The sequence below is a fragment of the Acomys minous genome (assembly GCF_964271855.1).
Source record: "Acomys minous genome assembly, chromosome: 9".
NCBI lineage: Eukaryota > Metazoa > Chordata > Mammalia > Rodentia > Muridae > Acomys > Acomys minous.
The window spans coordinates 92,963,996-92,984,932 of NC_140490.1; the positions used below are offsets into that span (position 1 = coordinate 92,963,996).

Consider the following 20,937-nt stretch of genomic DNA (forward strand, 5'->3'; position numbering starts at 1 on the left):
ACAGACACACACAGACAGACAGACACAGAAACACATACACGCACATACACAGACAGACAGACAGACAGACTGACACACACACACACACACATCAAAGCAGAATCAGTTCTGCAATCTATTTGCTTTTACATTTAGATGAGGTTTCACCACTTTCTACAAACTCCCTTTCTAAACCTCACCTTACTCACTGCAAGTGGTTGCATTAGTTACCTCAACTGTCAGGGATCCCAGGAATAAGAGGCCAAACTCCAGTGACTATGCCAACAGTCTCATAGCCTCTGCTGTCATGACCTTTGTTAACAACCTATTTGCTGCCGAGGCGTGGTGGCACACGCTTTTAATCCTAGCACTCAAGAGGCAGAGGCAGGAGGATCTCTGTGAGACCAGCCTGGTCTACAGAGCAAGTTTCCAGGCCAGTAAGGGCTACACAGAGAAATCCTGTCTCAAAAAAAAAACAAAAACAAAAACAAAAAAAACAAAAAAACAAAAAAAACCCAAGCAAACAAACAAACAAAAAAAACAAAACAAAAACAAACAAAAAACTCAAAACTTATCTGGGAATCAGGCCCAGATTTGAAGTTTGGGGAAATGAGAGCTGTGGTAATGTCACACAAAATGGTAGCCATGAAAGGAAAGACACTTATACTCTTCCAGCTGGAAGGATAAATATGTGAACATAAATGTCACTAATGTATGCCTTTTAAAATTTTTTTTTTTTTAGTTTTTTTTTTCTTTGCGACAGGGTCTCTCCGTGTAGCCTTGGCTGTCCTCGACTCGATTTGTAGACCAGGCTGGCCTCGAACTCACAGTGATCCGCCTGCCTCTGCCTCCCAAGGGCTGGGATTAAAGGCGTGCACCACCACGCCTGGCCTTAAAATTTATTTTTATTTTATGTATACAGCTGTTTTGTCTCTATATAGCTGTTTTGTCTGTCAGTGTGTCTGTGTACCACATGCATCCCTGGTTCACTCGGAAGCCAGAGGAGGGCATCTGATCCCCTGCGACTGGAGTTCTAGACAGTTGTGAGCCTCTGTGTGCGTGCTGGAGATTAAGGCATTTCTCCAGCCTCAAGAAGGGTGATTTTTAAGTGTGACGAAGGGTTCGCACAGGACTAAGGAACATATGACGTTTTACATGAAGTGTGCTGATCTGGGAAGTACAGGAATGCCAGTGCAAGCCTTTGCTCCTCAAAGCCTGTGTATCTCGAGATTTCACTACTTGATCTGTGATACAGATAAAGCCTTGGAGACTTAGATACCTAATTGGCTGTAAGATTTTATTAGAATATATTTATTAAACTGTTACCTCCCCCATGCTATACTCACAGTCAACTGTGAACCAAACAATAAAACACAACAACAACAATGCATTTCAGGACAGGCAGATGAGGAAGTTGCTCTTTGTACTGCATCTGATTTATGAGAATACCAATTTGAATCCAAGATCTGGGAGTCAGATATATACCAGTTTTAAAAAAAACAACACATGTAGAATGACTAAATAATGAGAAAAATACAATTTTTCATATTGAAGTTATGATCTATAAAGATCTCAAAAGTTACCATTCTCATCCTTACAACAAGGAAGAAGCCAAAGAAACAGAAAAACAACAATGTGTTTTGCATCTGCTAACGAATTGAAGTTGCAGAGCAAAATTCCACCCACATCTGGAAGAGATGGTTAAGTATGGGGAAAAAGAGCCAATGTTGGCTTACCTGATCCTATCATCTGTCTGTCTTATATGTCATATATATATATATCATATATAGTATATACATATATGTTTAAAGGATCTTATTAGGGTGGCTTACAGGTTGTGGTCCAGGTAGTCCAACAATGGTTGTCTACCAATAGAAGGTCCAAGAATCCAGTAGGTGTTCAGTCCATGAGGCTGGATGTCCCAGCTGGTCTTCAATATATTGTGGAACTCTGAAAAAGTAAGGTCTAGTGGCAGTGGAGGAACGGACTTGCCCATGAGAGGGAGAGCAAGCAGGCTGTGTCCCTTATATAGGCTGGCAGCGGAAGGTGTGGCCCAGATTAAAGGTGGCTCTTCCCACCTCAGAAAGATCCAGATTAAAAGAGGGTCGTCCTGCGTCAGATGTTTTAATGAAGAAAAGAAATCCTCCCAGGTGTACCTAGCCACTTGGGTTTCAGTTAATTCCAGATGTGGTTCAGGAACAGCCATCCCAGAGTTCTCTGAAAATTAATAATGATTTATAGTGATGAAGCAAGCGCCCAGTGGAGTAAGTGCACATTCAGACAGCAGGGAGCATCATGCTTGCTTGCTTTATCTTTCCCACTCACTTGCTCTGACCTGCTCCCTGGCGTGGCATAGCTCAGAAACTTTTGGGAAAACAGGACTCTGGACCTCATTCTGCAAACAGGGGATACCAGAGTGAGCCTTACAAGCAGCGTTCCATCCCCGTCTAGAGTCTGTTTGCTTAGTCTCTTTGTTCTCTAATTCACAGCTCAGGTGGCCAGAAGTAGAACAGCTTCTGTTCAGGGCTGAGAGAGCCACAGGAAGCAGTGAGAACAACTCATGGTAATGTAAGAGGCCGCAGCTCACAGACCGAGGCATGTAACACAGCAGCTAAAGCTTCAAGACATTTAAAAGGAGTTATCTACATTAGGGGAGCTGGAAAGGAACACACAGTGAGAGAGAGAGAGAGAGAGAGAGAGAGAGAGAGAGAGAGAGAGAGAGAGAGAGAGAGAGACAGAGACAGAGACAGAGACAGACAGAGACAGACAGAGACAGACAGAGACAGACAGAGACAGAGAGAGAGAGACAGACAGACAGACAGAGAGAGAGAATGTGTGCCCAGAAAAGGCCTGAGAGGACTATGAATGTCTATTTTTATATTTATTTATTTATTTATTTATTATTGGGTTTTCGAGACAGGGTTTCTCTGTGTAGCCGTGGCTGTCCTGGACTTCCTTTGTAGGCCAGGCTGGACTTGAACTCACATTGATCCTCCTGCCTCTGCCTCCTGAGTGCTGGCCTCGATGTTATTTTAATTAGTGGGTGGCTTCCCCAATTAGAGACAGTCTTCCAAGACTACATGAAGTGGCTATGGCTGTGTTTTCTGTCTTTTTCTTTTTTCCCCCAGATGCCTAATTTTTGACAAAACACAAGGCGTTTTGACAAAACACACAATCCATTTAAAGAAAGGAAACCTCTTGGACTCTGTCCCTACAGAAACGTAAGTATCAAACTTAGTAAAGGCTTCAAAACACCGTCTTAAATATACTCAAATAACAAAAAAGAAATATTCACAAAAGGAACCAGGAAAATGATGTATTGTCAGAATTAATGTCAAGAAAGAACAGAATTTATTAAATAAAAAATAAACAGAAGTTCTGGTACAGAAAACATATAACAGCTAAACCGGAAAAAAAATCATAGAAGGTGCTTAACAGCTACAGAGAGGAGGAAGACTAAGTAAGAGCACTTGAAGACAGATTTCTGCAAAGTATCAAGTTTTAAAGAGCAAATGAAATAATAATGAAGAGATGTGAGCAGAGCGCCGGGGATTTATGGAAGTTCACCAGTCAAATCAGCAAATGCATTTCCACAGTTTGGGATGGAGAAAAGAGGAAGTGAAGTTATTTAAAGACCCAGGATGGACATAGAACATATAATATTAAGTTGGATCACCAAACACAGAAAGAAAGAAAGAAAGAAAGAAAGAAAGAAAGAAAGAAAGAAAGAAAGAAAAAAGAAAGAAAGAGAAAGAAAATCCCACACACTCTTCCTCATATGCAGACTCTAAACACAATGTATGCACACATGTTGATAGGCAAACAAATGTAAGTTCAGGTATAGTAGTACACCGGGAAAGACCAAGAAAGTGTAATAGCAGGTGATAATGCAGAAAATAGAAAAAATGCAGAAAATGCAGAAAAAAGACACAAATTATGAAAGAGACTAGAAAGCTTTTTTTTTTTCGTTTCAAGCCTTATATTTTTCTCTCTCTTTGTGTGTGTGTGTGTGTGTGTGTGTGTGTGTGTGTGTGTGTGTGTGTGTGTGTGTTTTAGGTTAGTCCCATATAGCATGAAGAGAGCTTATATTGTTCCCTCAAAAAAGGAGCAGCGCAAGTGGGAAGTGTTAACTTATTTCGCTCTTTTTAATTCACAGCCGTTTTCCGTGAGCCATCTGGCTTCCTCATCTTGGGGTGCTGCTGTGGTCTGCTATACAGCTCTCCACCCTTGATGGGCTCAGTGGGGCTGGTTCACAGTGCTTGGTCCAGGCTGTTCTTGAACCTGTGGCAGTCTTCCTGCCCTTGCCTCTGGAGGCAATTACCATCAGATGCAGCCTGTTAACATGGAAACCAATCAAACCATAGGGGGGAATTAAGCACAGTGGTGTAACCCTATAATTCTAGCACTTGGGAGGCTGAGGAGGGGAGATTGGGATTTTGAGGTATCCTGGACTGCACATTGAGATTTTGTCACAAACAAATAAACCAGGAAGGGAGGAAGGGAGGAAGGAGGGAAGGAAGGCCAGTCAAGATCAGGAAACAGCTGGAACGTGTTGGGCTATAATTGGAGCCCTGGATCACAGTTTTCAAGGGTCCCTTTTGGGCAGTGTGAATTTCTGGGCCCAAGAGCCTCTGGGCAGTATCAGAGTGTGATGAAGAGAGTGCTGAATAAAAAGAAATATAAATGGTTTTTTTTTTTCAGGTGCTTGGTGAGATTCTGTAAGAAAAAGTGTCACTCTCCAAGTTTTTTTAAAAAATGATTAGATTTTCCATTGGAACTAGTAAGGGGTAAGGGAGGGCTCTGCCTCAGCGAAGGGAGTAGAATCCGAAAGTGCTGGCAATGACAGGAGTGGAAATACAAAGTTAGGAACAGTCGGAAGCTGGGGATGGAAACTCTGGCTGTGAAATTAGGGATGACTGCATGAAGAGCTGAAACTAGCCTCCAGGGGGTCAGCTCCGTCAATTATTATACAACTGCCTCTTAGCTTTATACCTATTCCCAAATACAGTCATGTGTTGCTTAATGTCAGGGATGCATTCTGGGACATGCATAGGTAGGCAATTTTGCTGTTGCATAACCATCATGTGGCATGCCTACACCGACTGTAGTAGCTACGTTAGTGGGCAATGTGAGCCCACGAGACCACCACTGCGCACACGGAAGCTTTGATTGGAAGGAGACTGTTATGTGATGAATGGTGGTACTGTGTTTCAAAGTTTTGCATATCGTCATCACGGTTTTGCCCCCTGGTTATGTTGTATTCTCTCAACCTGGCAGTGGTAATTTATTTCAGATGCTGCAGCTAATCCACGGTTACTACTTTCCCTCTCAGACACCAGCACTGACCAGCTGCTATCCACTCCCAAGAGGCTGGGATCTCAGTCCTGTGGGGACCCTTGTCTTTGGTCAATGGTACAATGATACAAGGCATCATCTTTCTCACCATAAGTTGAATTATGGCTTGGCAGGGCCCCTATTTCAAGATGCTTGCTGTAATTGTGGCAAAGGAGGACATAGGAGAGTATTTTTTTTTTTTAAAGGCATTGTAGGCTAGGCGTGGTGGCGCACACCTTTAATCCCAGCACTTGGGAGGCAGAGGCAGGCGGATCGCTATGAGTTCGAGGCCAGCCTGGTCTACAAAATGAGTTCAGGACAGCCAAGGCTACACAGAGAGACCCTGTCTCAAAAAACAAAAACCAAAACAAAAAGTCATTGTAAAATCACAATGATAGAGATCTGAGAGCCATTCCCAGGGATACGGGAATTAGGATTTGCTGATGGAGAGAGTTCCTATCTGCCTAGGCTGGGGTGGGAGAGATGACTTCAAGGGGCAATTTATTCAGCTTCTTCTCTATACTCCCACATACAAGCAATCAAGCCAAATGAAAATGTATTACTCTAGCAAGGCTTTAGATCAAGTCATTACTAAATCTGTAGATTATATAGTACGTGGGTAAATTCCACTGGCAGCCTATATAGCCAAAGACTAAGACATTTTTTTATGATTAACATTGTTTTTAAGTGTATGGGTGCTTTGCCTGAATGTATGTCTGTGTATCACATGTGTGCAGTGCCCGTGAAGGCCACAAGACACTGGTGAATCCTTTGGGAGTAGAGTTACAGATAGCTGTAATCTGCCGTGTGGGTACCAGGACTAGAAGTTGGGTCCTTAGGAAGAATGGCAAGTGTTTTTAACCACTAAGTCATCTCTCCAGTCTGGTTTCTGCATCCTTAAGCAGTTAAAAAAACATATTTTTGTAATCAATGAAATTGATGTAGACTTCGCGTTTCAGTGTACATAAAGAAAAATTTTTACTAGATTACAACCACACTCATTTAAGCATCTCCTACAGATACTTTTAGGGTACAATGGCAGAGCTGAGGAGTATGACAGAGACTGCACAGATCTCATTATTGAGTAGATGATAGGATTAAAGAAAGAAGGCTGGGATTAGTGTCTAAGAGTGATCAGATGCCCAGATTAAATTACATTTTCTCCAATCTTCTTAACTGCTTCTCTGAGGAACTGTGTAATATGCTGTCAGATCTTGTGGGCTTTGATCTTTTAAAACCTACTTTATTTGGGGGTTCTTTAATGCCTCTACCTCACTTCCAACCGACCTACCCTAGATAGGAGAGAAAGACAGTTAGTAGGGACAGGAGAGGTAGCTCTTTTTAGACTCAGTTCCTCAGTTCATCATCAGGATAGTCAGCCAGCAACACAGCACGGACAACCAGCAGCAGGAGCAACAGCATGGACCAAACGTGTCCTCTTCGAAGTTTTCTCTGGATTCTCTCTCTCTCTCTCTCTCTCTCTCTCTCTCTCTCTCTCTCTCTCTCTCTCTCTCTCTCTCAGAGCATCTCAAAGTACAGTGGTGAGCAGCCAAGTGAAGGAAAAAGGATAGATTCTTTTCTTGTTTTTTGTTTTTGTTTTTGTTTGGTTTTGGGCCATCTATATTCTTCTATAGTCTGTGTATGCTGTTTTTCAACTGGCAAAGACCATGCCCCCACATGAGGCAGTTTCCTTTCTAGTGGACAAATGTCACACACCCTCACATGAGGCAGTTTCACATCCCACACTTGGGATCAAAACAAAAATATGTTTATATCCACTACAAGGTGTACCTGCCATTCCTTCAGTAGAATCATCTGTGTAGGCCTCGCTGTCCTGGAACTCACTCCGTAGACCAGGCCATCCTCAACCTTAGAGATCCTTGACCTCTGCCTCTGGATTATTGGGATTACTGGTATGGACCACTATACCCAGCTTCTCAGTAGAAAAATAAAAAGAGATGGGGGAAAAGCCATTGGAATTTGAGAGACTTCTCAATGTCACAAGTAGTTTGTAGTCTATACTACACTTTGAGTGGGTAGATGTGGGGGTCACACATGGGGTACTGTTTCCCAAGTGTGGGATTGCAATGGTCTCGTGAGAGAACCGGTGAGGTTAATTCACTAGAAGACCAACCACCTCGTGCGGGAGCTTGATTGTTGCCGCCTGAAAAGATCCTGTGACCAGACTCGGGGAGGAGATATATAAATGAGCCCAGAACTGGGGGCGGGGCTTTTGGAGACTTGGGATAATTTTGGCTTTTCGTTGCTCCACTTCCAGACGCTCCTAGAGAGAACCACACAAGGTAAGGCTTCGGGGCTCCGGCTCCTGCTGAGGTTCCGGGTTCTGGTTACTCCAGGTTCCAGCAGAAGAAATCCTGCTGATTACGCCAGGAGAATTGTTCCTAAGAACTGATATCCATATGTTTTTGTTATTGTGTCCGTTAATCCTCTTTTACTGTTGTTTTGGTTAGTTGGGATATAATGGTGTATGCTCGGTTAATAAGGTATAATAAAATATATTGGTTAAAAAAATTGAGCTACAATCCACGTTTCCAGGGAGAGAGGCCCTAGTTTCATTACTCGTCTGACTGTAGTAGAGATCTCTATACTTTGTACACTATTCAACACCTCAGACAGCAAGGACATGCAAATGACACACTCATTTGCTTTCTTGTATTTGGAGATGATCGAGTGACGTTCTCATGGTCTTCAGTGCTCACGGGCTGGAAGTTTTAATAAAGCGTGCACAAAATTACTGTACTTTGGGGCCCATCAAAAAGATAGTGAGGGACACGTTTTGGGACAGGGGGATATGGGGAGGCATTAAATATAACGTGGGAAGAAAAACCCTGATCATTTACTCAGGGTTCTAGTATAATTAGGATTTATTTGTTCGCATCCACCCCTCAGCGATAGGCCTAAAATGAGAGATAGGGGCATTTCCCCGCCTCATCTAACTTACAGTGTTAAATGAGCTTCATTTATATATCAGGTACCTTTCTGTCTCAGCGGTAAAATACTATGACAAAGAGCAAGTTAGGGGAGAAAAGCATTTATTTTAGTTTAAAGTTCCAGAAGAGCTATAGCCAGCCCATGATGACAGGGAAGGCAGGGCAGCAGGAACATGTGACTGGTCTGGCAGTCGGGAAGTAGACAGATCACATTTCATCCACACATAGGAAGGGGGTGGGGGGGGGGAGGGGGGAAGGATACGGAGGGAGGGAAAGGTGAGAGAGGGGGAGGGGGGTGGAGAAAAGGAAGCGAGGTCAGGCTATAAAGCTCAAAGCCCACCTCCAATGATGTACTTCCTCCAGCAAGACTCCACCTTTTAAAGGTTCCATAACTTTTCTAAACAACGCCACTAACTGGTGTTAAAACACAGGAGCCTATGGGGGCCATTTCTCATTCAAATCATCACACCTTAGTTTAGTGGTTCTTAACTTGTGGGTCATGACCCCTCTGGGGGGGGGGTGATGGTCAAATGACACTTTCACAGGGGCCCCCTAAGACCATCAGAGAACACCAATATTTACATCACGATGTATAACAGTGGCAAAATTACAAGTTATGAAGTAGAAAATAATTTTATGGTTGTGGGTTACTACAACAGGAGGAACTATATTAAAAGGTCGCAACATTAGAAAGGTTGAGAACCGGAGCTTTAGCTGGTGACTCTACATTTTAAGGCATTATTTTTTCCTTTCCCTCACTGCAAACAGAGTCCGGTTCAAGACCCTTCAATGTCTTTATGTTTTCAAAAGTTTTACTTATTAAACATTTTGTAAATGTGTACTTGGAAATACATGCATACTTGCTTTGTCTTTCTTCCCATTTTTATTTTCAACTATACTCATTTATTCACCCTAAGAAGAGTATTCTCTCCTTCCCTCCTCTCTCTCCCTCCCCCCCATCTCTCTCCTCTTGACTTGCCACAACTATTTATAATTACATTTGTGTATACTATAATTTAGAATAAGGGATTTAAAAGAAGTGAGGGATACAATTTTTTTTTTTTGGTTTTGTTTTTGTTTTGCTTTGGTCTTGTTTTTCCAGGGAGTTCCATCTGCCTCCTAGTCTGTAATCAAGATAAAATGAGTGCCTCCTTATTTCCCCGCAGGAATACAATGTAAGGGCTGGGAAGCCCAGTAGAGATGAACTTCAAACTTTCACCTAACAAGCTGAGATCTGGGTTGTCTAGTTGGCTCCTAAGAGTTAATGGTCCTTTCTACCACTCACAGATGCAAACATGTATGATGGAATCTGGATACCTAAAGCAAGTCTCTATATTTACCTTCTTCAGCTTTTTTGAAATAATGTTTTTACTTTTAATTTGCATGTTTATTCTCATGCAGTGAAAGCCTTTATCCTCTTTTAGTAGGAAGCTAGGAACTAAGTAGAGTAAAATGTGTAGAGGAGAAAAACTGCCTCTGAATATCATATGTCAGTAGAGTGTCTGTAACTACTGACCCTCAGAGTAAATCACTTTTAATGGCCCCTCCCAGTGACCGCCCCCCCACCCCTGCTCCCGAGAAGTTGCATGGTTTTGATAAGACCAACTCAGGAGCCCCCAGTCACTAACTCATCTATGATTCAATTAGTGGCTGATATTTTAGTTTTGCTCATTTCAATACTTACAGGCTGTGCTGGGAAAGGTTTGTTTCACTTAGGTGGCAACAGTAGCAAAGAAGCAAAAGGGTTTTCCCACGCTATTTTCAAAATGAATTTGTGGCTACTCATTTCTTATTTCAGGAACTGTTCTGCTGGGCCCATTATGTCAGGGGCCATATATCATCTTCTCATTAAAATAGATTTTAAAATGAAAAGCAAAAACCAAAACATCACACTTGTCCAAAATGTATGCCCTCTGGGAACCCTGCAAGGTGAAGCTACAAATTTACCTAATACCCCTAGCCACTGAAATGAAGTCTTAGAATACTGAGCTACAGAAAAACACTTTATTTTATATTTCTGAGTGGCTTTTGAGTTTTCCTGGTGTTTACTCATAGCCTTGGCTTAGATAGCAGACAGTCCTGGGTTTGTCTAGCCTTCTTTCCACCTGCGTGCCTTTGAGCTCCTCAGTGTCCTCACGTGTACATTAAGGGTAGAAGATGTTCCTCTGCTCCCACAGGAAAGTGAAATGCACAGATGACAGTCTCACAGTCTACAGAAAGTGTGTGAGCATTGAAACAGAAGTGTAGAAAGGAATTAGTACATATGGCTTCTGGCCCCGTGGTGACTGCTCATCAAATGTCTATAAGAATTACCCTCTATGTAATTTGTTGCTCAGTGAGGGTTAAAGTTGGGATCTGGATTAAGCCAGTTCCAGATCTTTAAAAAAAAATTCCCAGTTATTACTTATTTTAAACATTTATTTTAATTGTATGTAGGTGTGTGTGTGTGTGTGTGTGTGTGTGTGTGTGTGTGTGTGTGTGTGTGAGTGTGCACGCATGCGCGCTTGTGTGCCTTTGGGTATGTGTACGTAAGCGCAGGGCCTGTGGATGCCAGAGGAATTGGGTTCCCTGGAGCGGGAGTTACACTAAGTTGTCAGTCATTTGATATGAGTGCCAGGAACTGTACTCTGGTTCTCCACAAGACCAATAAATCCTCTGTCTGTTTGTCTATCATCCACCATCTATCATTTTTCTAGACCTCTACTTTAGTTCTAAAGCAATATATATAGTAATAGCAGCCAGTTCATTGGGTTGTTGTAAGCAAAGCGCCTATCACATCCTTTCCTACCAACTGACCACAAGCCGGCACAGGACGTTTCAAAAGAAAATAAGCTTGCATTCTTTACCACGAGCAAGGAAAACATGCAACAAAATCAAGCCAGCCCCACACAATGAACTGCTGATGATACGTGCAAATCAAAGCAGCTCTCTCTCTCATCCATGCCCGGTTATATTCTTCCTAGTGTGGGTGTGGAGGAATTTCCAATGAGAGCCCTTTTTTCCGATATTTGTACAAGTCAGCAGATCTCCAAAGCCCAAGTAAAATTCACACTGATTAAAAAACCCTGCAAAACTGCAAAAGTCTCAAGCCATTCAGTGGCTCAGAGACGAGGCTGAAACAAACCTCTTCAGTCTCTTCCAAGGGCGAGTATCTTCTACTCTCACCAGAGGTAAAGCAAGAAGATGAAATATCCTTCAAGTCACCTGGCCTGGGACAGAAGCAGCAGCAAAAGCGCCTTGTTCTAGTATCGGGTTCTCCATCACCTCCTAGTGGAAGATTTGTCTCAAGTATGGTTACAGACTCTGGGCTCCAGGCAGAGAAGGCGCCTCAGCAGCCTGCGGGGTGATCTCCAGTACTCACACAGTTAAACCTCTTCCGAGGAGACGGGAGAAGTGAGCAGAAGGGAGGGAGGGGAGACGACAAGAGGAGGGAGAGGGAGCAAAGAGCGGGGACGGAGGGTGGATAGCAGGGAGGGCGCATAAGAGGGAGCAGGGAGGGCCCCGCCCACTGGCACGAGCTGCCCTCCTCCCGCCCCCGCCCCACGGACGGCCCTGGGCCGCACCTGCCGCGTGCACACGCCCCCCGCGCGCCGAGCCTCTCAGCCGCCGCCGCCGCCGCCCTCCGCTCGGTCGCACCCGCTGCGGCTCGCCCGCACAGCCCAGCCTCGGTGCGGGCCGCAGCCATCCCTGCTGCTGCGCTTCTGCCAGCAGCGGGCCGCGGCCATCGCCCCGGTGTAATCGCTGAGCCCACTGGGCGCGGAATAGAGGCGAACCCAGGCTGGGCACTCGGTCGCACGGGCCACCGCGGCCGCTGCTGCTCGTTCCCTTGTAGCTCCGGGGAGGACGCGCTGGACTCGCTCCTCAGCAGCCTCAGCGCCCGGTGTTCTCGATGCTCGGCACCCTCATCTCTGCGCCCGAGCATCCTGCTCTCTGAGCTTAGCATCCTCCCCAGTGCTTGGCATCCTCCTCTTGCTCCTCAGCAGCTCCCGGGCCCCGGGCCGGGTCCCTACCCGCTCGCACCCCACCCGCGGGAAGGAGGCCTCGGGAATGCAGGGGAGTGGCTGTGGGGGCGCGTCGCTGTTCGGCCAGCCCCTCTGCCCAAACACGGGCTGCTGCTCCCCATTGTAGAAGCCCCGCCGTAGGAAGAAGACGGCGTGCTGCTCCCGCCACCGCGGGGCTGCAGGGAATCTCAGCGTGCTGAAGCCCTGGCATCCTTTTAGGGTGGGGCGGGGAGGGCCCTGGCTTTTGAGGAGTGGACCGGGAAGAGGACCAGAGCAGGGGATAGGACTCCGTGGGGGACTCGGTGAGAGACTATGGGGAAGGACCAGGAGCTGCTGGAAGCTGCTCGCACTGGCAATGTGGCTCTGGTGGAGAAACTCCTCTCCGGAAGGAAAGGAGGGATCCTGGGCGGTGGATCCGGACCTCTGCCCCTGTCTAATCTGCTAAGGTAAGAACTGGCACCCACTGAGGGTGGGTTGTTTTGCACACCCCTCCCACCTTAGCGTTGTGACGGGAACGTTTCTCTCCTCAGGGTATTGCACCTGGAGGTGTCAGCGGTTCATTCTTAAATTAGGCAGGAAAACAGACCGTGTGTGTGGAGAAGAGGCAGGAGCCTCCCAGCCAGACTGATGATTTAGAGTCTTTTGAGTAATTTGAAAATAGCTTTCCATCAATGCGTCAATCAGCTACTTTTCTCTGGGCTGCGGTGCAGAACTTGTGCATGGACTGGTGTTGCTAGAAGGGACGCAGCATGTCCACTACTGTTTGTATTTGCAGCCCTGAAAGCCCCACTCCTACCGTTTGGCTATTTAAATAAGAAGGTGTTGGGTGCTTGCTGTTACCACAGCCTCCTAGGCTTTCTGCTACTTTCTTGTGCTGAAGGCAACGGCAGTGGGTTATGATCCCACAAAACAAAGACAGTGAACCTTCTAAGGGGATGTCAGTCAATCAGGACAGTGTGAAAAACTTGATGAGGCAGGTTAGGCAGCGTTAGCAGTACTTTCAGTTTCCTAGATATAGCTGAGAGAAACTCAGGGTGCAGGCAGTCACGTCCGGCTTGGCAAAGTGTGTGTGGAATCCAGTAGAGGCCTTTTAATATTAACGTGTTGCAAGCGAGACGAACATTGTTCAAAGAATCTTTCGAAGGTGATTTAAAAAAGTCAAGGTATTTATTTAGCAGACATAAGCTAGAGATAGCCTGGTTGATTTGCGTATTTTGAGAAACTATTAAAAGTTGAAGCGAACAAATGAAATTGCTTAGGAGGAGAGAAGACTGAAGAGCATCCGCTAAATGAAATTCAAGGAAAGCTCTTTAATTCTCAAGTCGTGGTTATTCAGTTTGTCCTGTATATTTTTGGAAGCATCTTTCATCATTCATATCTTTACCTTAAAGCATCTCGTAGACAATTCAATGGCGATTAATTTTTTTTTAAAGCTGAAATGATTTTCTTGTTTAAAAGTGTTTTGTATTACTCTATAAAAAGTTATAAGAATTACATTTATTTGTTGTGGGATGTGTGTGTGTGTGTGCGCGCGTGTGTGTGTGCACTCTGCATGCCGCCTGCCTAATGCAGAAATCAGAAAACTTGTGAGAGTCTGCTCTCTCCCCTCTACCACGTGGATTAGTGGTACCCAGATTCTTAGGTTTGAGAGCAAGCGCCTTTATCCTCTGAGCCAGTGGGTTTCAATCTTCCCAATGCTGTGAGCTTTTAGTATTTATTTTTGTTGCTACTTTATAACTGTAACTTGATTACTGTTATGAATCGCAATGTAAATACCTGTGTTTTCTCATGGTCTTAAGTGGCCCCCAGGAAAGGGTCAGCCTCCCCACCCCAAAAGGGTCACTACCCACAGGTTGAGAACCGCTGCTCTGAACCATCTCATTGACCCCTTGTGCTGATCTTGATAAGTGTCTGATACAAACTTTTGCATGAAAACATTGTGTTATATACACAGGTTCTTGTAGGTTATGGTCAGACAGTGCAATTAATTACAATACTGGCTATAAGAGAAAGGTAAAGGTTATGTTACAGTGAAATGAACAGAATTGAAAAATCCATATATTGTTGTATATACAAGGTAACAGTGACACTATGGAATGGTACTTCATTGCACAACAATGATTATTTATAGAGGCCCCGCCCCCCCCACCAGTGAGCCTCAGACATGATGACCATTCTGTGCATCTTCCTTCATTTTCAAACACAAGTAGATAATACGCATATTTTAGGCTACAGTTTTGATAATTGCACCTACATAGTTTATAGAAAAGACCTTTAGGCACAGTTTTACATTATAAGTGAAATTAAGTGTATTTGCAAAGGCATCCACCCATTAGTTATAAAAATTATTCCAGCTGTATGATAAAACAAGTTCCTCAAAAATGAATTTCTTTGGAACAATAAAGATTTCATTAGCAATGAGAAATTTAGTTAATTTCATTGGCAGTAGTGGAGACAAATGGTATTTTTTGAATACTCCTTTCTCAGTTGTGTTATTTTTGAAACAAAAATAGATGACAAGTTTTAGGGCTTAAACTTTAAGTATTTAATGTCAGTAAACACTTAAATAGCAAAAGCATGATGCGAAGTGTTCATCTGTAATGAGTTGTTGTTGTTGTTTTTTTCTTTTTTGCTTTGTTTTGTTTTGAAACTACTGGTTTTGTTAGGGGTGGCCCTAGTGGCTCCACAGGAGCACACAGGAAAAACAAGGTGTATTTATAAGAGTAGTTTCAACCAAGTCCTAAAAATCGCAAATAAAACCAGTACCTTTCAGGCTTTCATTTACCTGCCTCACACCAAGTTAACAACAAAACAAAACAAAAAACCCCAAACCAAATCATGTCTTTTAAGAAAATGAGAGTTGATAGGCTGGGGTCAGATGGTAGGGGAGGAGGCTTCCCCCTTTCTGAGGACTAAGTGAAAGGGGTGAGGGGTAAAGAGGGAGGGAGGGAAGGTGGGACTGGGAAGAGATGGGGGGGGCTGCAATTGGGATGTAAAGTGAATAAATGAAAGATAAACTTAAAAAAATAAAGGAGACGGGGAGTTAAAGTTGTATTTAGGTGATCTTTTTGCATAATATGAAATTCCTAAGAAGACACATTTTTTTTTCATCAACGAGAAACTTACCGTGTCACGGGAACTGTGCTCTTCTCTGGCAAACATCAAAGCACTTTGCAATACTTGAATACTTTGGAGCAGATTGTGCAGTAGGTTTGCCAGTCTTTTCTGCTTGCTTTAGTACTTGTGGAGCGTAGTAACTACACCAGACCCTGAGGTACATGCTTGCATTGTCTCATCCAGAAGCTGTGCTCATTGCACAGATGAAAGAATAAGGAGACATAGGAAAATTGATACCTTGTCCAAGGCCACTCAATTAATAATGGTAAGAACTGGACACTCAGAGATTCAAGTTTTCTTTACTGAGTCTTCAGTCATAGTCACGAATTTATTTTGTTTTCAAAGTTTAAGGTGTGGGATCACTTTAGACAATACCGTATGAATGGCTTTTGCTTATTTATTTTTTTTTAGCTGCAAATAATGATTGCATGTAAGAATCAGTTTGCTAAGGAAAAAAAATATATCCCTTGACAGCTTGTTTGAGACCCCAGTGAGATAAAAAATGTGCAGAGCACACTTTGGTTCACTTGTGACTTGCTGCACGAGCTGTGACTGTGCCACGGGGAGGTGTGCGTGTGTGACACCTCAGTTTTCAGTGGACATAAGAATGCCCTCAAATTACTACAAAGAGCCGTTCTCACTGCTAAGCGTCGCTGTAAGGTAGAAATGGGATGGGATGGTGCTGATCCCTAGGGTTTTGGGAAGGATGAAGGTGTGTAAAGTGTAATCAATGCATTGGTGTTCATCATTGGTGCTAGGGCTCCTCACATGGCTCTGAAGCACACCGTGAGACTGTGAGACTCGATTTTTTCAGGCCTTATTCACTAAACTGGGAGTAAAAAATAAGTAAATAAACAAATAAATAAAATAGAACTTACCGTCATGGTAAGTTTTTCACTGGAATCAGAATCTTCCAATAGAGAGAGGCCATTAGTTTAAGTTCTCCCATGGTGTAGGAGTGTCCTCTGTAAAATGCCTTTCCAGTTATTTATCTCAAGCGCTGTTAATGTTCGCAGTAATAAGAGACAGCCCCTTTTGTTGTTACTGTCCTACTTTTGGAGGTGGGATCTTGTTCTTTCTCAGGCTGGTCTTGAACTCAGCACCCTCCCGCCTCAGCCTCCTGAGCACAGGATTATAGGCAGACTGCACCTGGCATCTGTGCTATTCCACTTTTTGATAGCTGTGGTCATAAAAAGTTTTCTATTTTTTTTAAATTGAACTAAAATCCACTTTGCTGTAACTGCCAGCAGCTTGTTGGCTGTGTGGTCAATACAAAAAAAAGCTGCATTTATCTGCCGAGACAGTTCTGCAGGGACATGCCTTTAGCTGTGTTGTTTTCTTATAAATCTGATCTTTTTGTCGTGGAAGAACTGCTGCTGTCTGTGACTATAGAGCTTAGGTGTTAAGACTCAAAATTTCGTATTTTTAAAACCACCTTTTCTGTCCTTTGAATATTATCAAATTTCAAAATGACCTTTTAAAATATGATTAAAAATGCTAAGAAATGAATAATATGTACTGGGCGTCAGCCAGTGTGGGATGGTATGGGAATTGATACAATGATGCATAAAAACCCAACTGATTATGAAAAAGCATTCATAGCCTGATTCTACTTTTATAAGAAAAAGTAACTGCAAAGACTTAGAGTGTACGTTAATCTGTCTAGATATGGGACACAACAGTGGAGATACATTCATCTTTGAGCGATGGGACTGTGGGCTATTTTTATTTTTTTATTTGTGTTTTCATGGATTATGTAGCGAGAATATATGACATCTGTTAAAATATGATACAGTGAATTTTTTTTTACCACTGTAATGATCTCAGTGTATAATTTCAATATAGCGCTAAGACCTTGCTATAGATCAAGATTTTCTGAGCCATGAAAGTGGTGTTGGCTCGTATAATCAATGAAACTTCCAAGTATTTTTCCTTTTAACAACCTGTGGAGTTGTAATTCCCACATCTGATACTTGTGAAAATGGTGTGTAAACTTCGGTTACTCTTATCACATTTCCTCTTGCCTTACCCTGTACTTGTGTAACCCATGCATGAGGCTGGAGTCTGCTTATCAGCACGTTAATTTACCATTCTGCCTCTTCTGTGCGTAAACACACTTTATAACTGGAAAACAACACACCGTAAAATATTCCCGAAGTACCTCATCTCAGGGCATGCAGTTTAAGGTGGCAGTCTTTACAGTGGGTATTTCTTCTCGTTTGGAGCCACTCAGTAGACCTGTCAGTCAGCTGTTTACCTCCGTTATACCAGTAAGAATATTGTGATGTATAAATTCCATTAAAATTAGCATACTTGTTTCTGCGAGTGAGCTGTTGGTGATTCCTAATTTGATTAAAATTACTTCTACTTGAATCTAAATCTTCCTAACACTCACTTATTTTTCTTAAGATATTTACAAATTTATTTATTTATTTATGGTGCATATGTGTGTGTCTGCATGTGGAGGCCGGAGGACCACTTGACGGAGTTACTTCTTTCCTTGCACCATGTGAGCATAATGGCTCTCAACCTGAGGGTCTTGACTTCCATGGGGGTGTCAAATGACATTTTCACAAGCACTGCAAATCAACTACCCTGCATATCAAATACTTACATTACAACTCATAACAGTAGCAAATTACAGTTATGAAGTAGCAACAGAAATAATTTTATGGTTGGGGTCACGGCAACATGAGGAACTGCATTAAAGGGTCACAGCATTAGGCGGATTGGGAACCACTGGGCTAGGGGACTGAACTCAGACCACAAGGCTTGGTAGCCTGCATTTGTACCTTTTAAAAGCAGCGCAGTGTCTCTTATGATCTGTCTCTGTTTTGAACTTTAATATATCCTCTTTACTTGTGTGTCTCCTTTAGCTTGAAAACGATCCTCAACAGGGAAGATGGAAAATACAAGTTAAGAGGAACCAAATAGTTGACATTTTTAACTACAACAGAGAACTGTTAAGGTCTAAAGGTGTCTATGATTCATACTGTGAGACCGTAAGATGGCACTGGTGAACCCTAGCCCCCTGCTCTTCCAACTTAGCTGAGAGAGACATTGGCTTTTTCTCTGGCAGAGTAAATCTTCCACCTGTCTCATTTCTTCAGCAGCCTCTTTCTGAGCGCACCAGAGTTCTCAAGCTGAGTCTCCGCCCCCTTCCCTATTCAGCTTTTCTAAAACCTACATGCTTGATTAAACAGCTGAGACACCTTTAAAATATTTTTTTGATACAGCCTTTTATTCTAAACAAAAGTAATTCTCATTTATAATGCATGCTAATTTTCCATTGATATTAATTGAAAGTTATTTATGGTTTAATGAAGCAGTAAAGGTTTGCTAATATCTTAGGTTTATTTGATTTTTCTTTTTCTCTTATTTGAGACTACAATATAAGTACATCAGTTCTCCCTTTCTTTCCCTCTCCCCGCAAATCGTCCTTGCTGGTTTTTAAACTCATGGCCTCTTTTTCATTAATTGCTGTTTACATGACTACATATATATATATATATATATATATATATATATATATATATATATATATATTCCTAAATATAACATGCTTATTTAGTCTGTATAATGTTACTTGTGTGTGTGTGTGTATGTGTGTGTCTTCAGGGTTGACCATTTAGTGTTGGATAACCAGTCACTGTGCTCTTCCCTGGAGAAGACAGTGTCTCCCATTTCAGCATCCCTTAGTTACCTGTAGTTTTTTGTGTAGGTTGGAGGCCTTCCTGCTTCTACTTTGACACATCTATTGTTGTCCTTCTTGAGCTCATGCTTCGGCAGTCATGTCAACGAGACTGTAATAATACATGTAAGGCTGCATATAAATATACATATTTAGTTTAAATTCATTTTTTTCTTATTTGGGCTGACAATGCTCCCTCCAAGAATAGAGACCACCGTATAAAGTTCCCAACACTGGGGATGAGAAGCCGTCTTTTGAATTGTTGGTCATCGTTGTCCAAGAAACTCCCAAAACATAGATCCTATTGCTGTTGCCCTTGGTTGCCCCGCAGAGGTGAAAGGTCATCCCCTATTGCTGGAGATACCATGCACTTCGGATGGAGGGTCCAGGGGCCCCTGAGCTGGAACGGGTCTGAATGCTTCCTCCCTCAGGACTTGTTTTCATGCATGCTTTCATACGAGGGGAGCAACCAACAGTCCTACCCAGCTATGACACCAAAGAAGCCACAACATTGACCCTGAGATTACAGTAGTGGCACATATACCTTAGCAGTAACCAGCAGCTCTCTAATAGGGCTTAAGATCCACTCCAAATAGGAAGGCAGTCATGCCTGGCACTGGAAAGCTAGCCAACAACCACATGTGAGTGAAGTCCTTTGATCGCGGAGAAGAGCCTACAGTCACTACTTAATACACCAGCATAATCCTTAACCATACTCTAAATATTTTTCCTTAGATTAAAAAAAATTCCTCAAAGAGTTGAGTGTTAGGTGTAGTGCATTTCATAAATTATTGTTGAACATAAACGATCCAGTTTTTAAGACCCACTCTGTGAACATGTAAATCCATAAGAAGTGGGAAGAAACAATTTTCTGACCACCGAGGACATACCAACCAGTTACCTTATAGTTTCTAAAATTTAGGATTCAACTTCCGAGGCTTTTGGTGATAAGTACAAGGAGGTAAGAGGCAAGTAGAGATAGAAGAGGAAAAGCCCTGTAATTTTCACAACTATTTGGGCAGTTAGGTTATTGCTGGTCTGGTGTAAGAAAGTTGCTCTTGGAGAAGCTGCATTTGTTAAGTGGGGTAAGTCCCAAATAGAGCAGTCAGACCTCTAGAAAACATTGTATCCATAAAAATAGTCAAGTTGCAAGTGGGCTATCTATTTTAGATAGTAATGATGTTTCAGGCAGTGATTGCAGCATTCTGTTCAGGGAGCGGTGTCTGCCAGAGTGAACAGTGCCAGCTGCGTGATGGGGGTGAGGAGAGGAGGGGAGGGAGGTTTGGTGTTGACCTCTTTCTCTAGGAAGCAGCATTTTTTGAGCTTCCTCTCTAAAACAGTGGGGGTAATACCTGGCAGTGAGCTAGCACAGCTGACCCAGGGACTGCTAGGCATCCTGTTTTCAGTTCTGTTTTCTTGTGATGCCAGGGAGCAAATCCAGGGCCGTTTACCTGTATTCCCTGCCTCTGGCTAGTTTTGCTTTGCACAGTCAGTCGTTTCTTATCTCCTAGGAGGGTGGGAGGGAGTCTACGCTGAGTCCCTCAGAGAGAACTGAGTGATGCACTGCAGGGCGCCTGCTGACTTTAGCAGTCTAACTTCTTAGGTGACAGTAAACAATTATTAGTTGGAGGTATACTGAGACAGTTTACTTTGCATTTGGGGTAATTTGGGAAAAGTCTTTCTAAACGCCTGTGTATTTTAGACATTGAAGCAGACCATAACGTAAATGCAGGGAGTAGAAAAGACTTAGTTTTAACCTATAGACCTGAAAAATATCTATGACGTTAGTGAACTTGGTCTCCAGTTTAAGCATATTTTGATTGCTCATATGCTCGTATGAAAGAATATTTTATGTTTGGACAAA

At 43.0% G+C, this 20,937-nt stretch overlaps 2 protein-coding genes across 15 annotated transcripts in view; one reads left to right on the forward strand and one right to left on the reverse strand.

Annotated features, from left to right (window-relative positions):
• Positions 1-9,891: 9,891 nt before the first annotated feature.
• Positions 9,892-12,207, reverse strand: LOC311605778 (uncharacterized protein; the record flags this gene model as incomplete). The annotated part of the gene is made up of 3 exons (XM_084796597.1): positions 9,892-10,474; positions 11,389-11,473; positions 11,828-12,207. The coding sequence occupies 3 exons, from the start codon at positions 12,205-12,207 to the stop codon at positions 10,409-10,411; spliced, it is 531 nt and encodes a 176-aa protein (XP_084652723.1). The 3' UTR covers positions 9,892-10,408.
• A 352-nt stretch (positions 12,208-12,559) lies between these two features.
• Positions 12,560-20,937, forward strand: part of ANKS1B (ankyrin repeat and sterile alpha motif domain containing 1B) — a 999,563-nt gene continuing 991,185 nt past the window's right edge. For all 14 annotated transcript variants that reach the window (XM_084796582.1, XM_084796560.1, XM_084796578.1 and 11 more), the window contains exon 1: positions 12,560-12,711. In XM_084796582.1, coding sequence (XP_084652708.1) covers positions 12,578-12,711 — 134 coding nt within the window. In that variant the 5' untranslated portion in view covers positions 12,560-12,577. The remainder of the gene's footprint in view (positions 12,712-20,937) is intronic.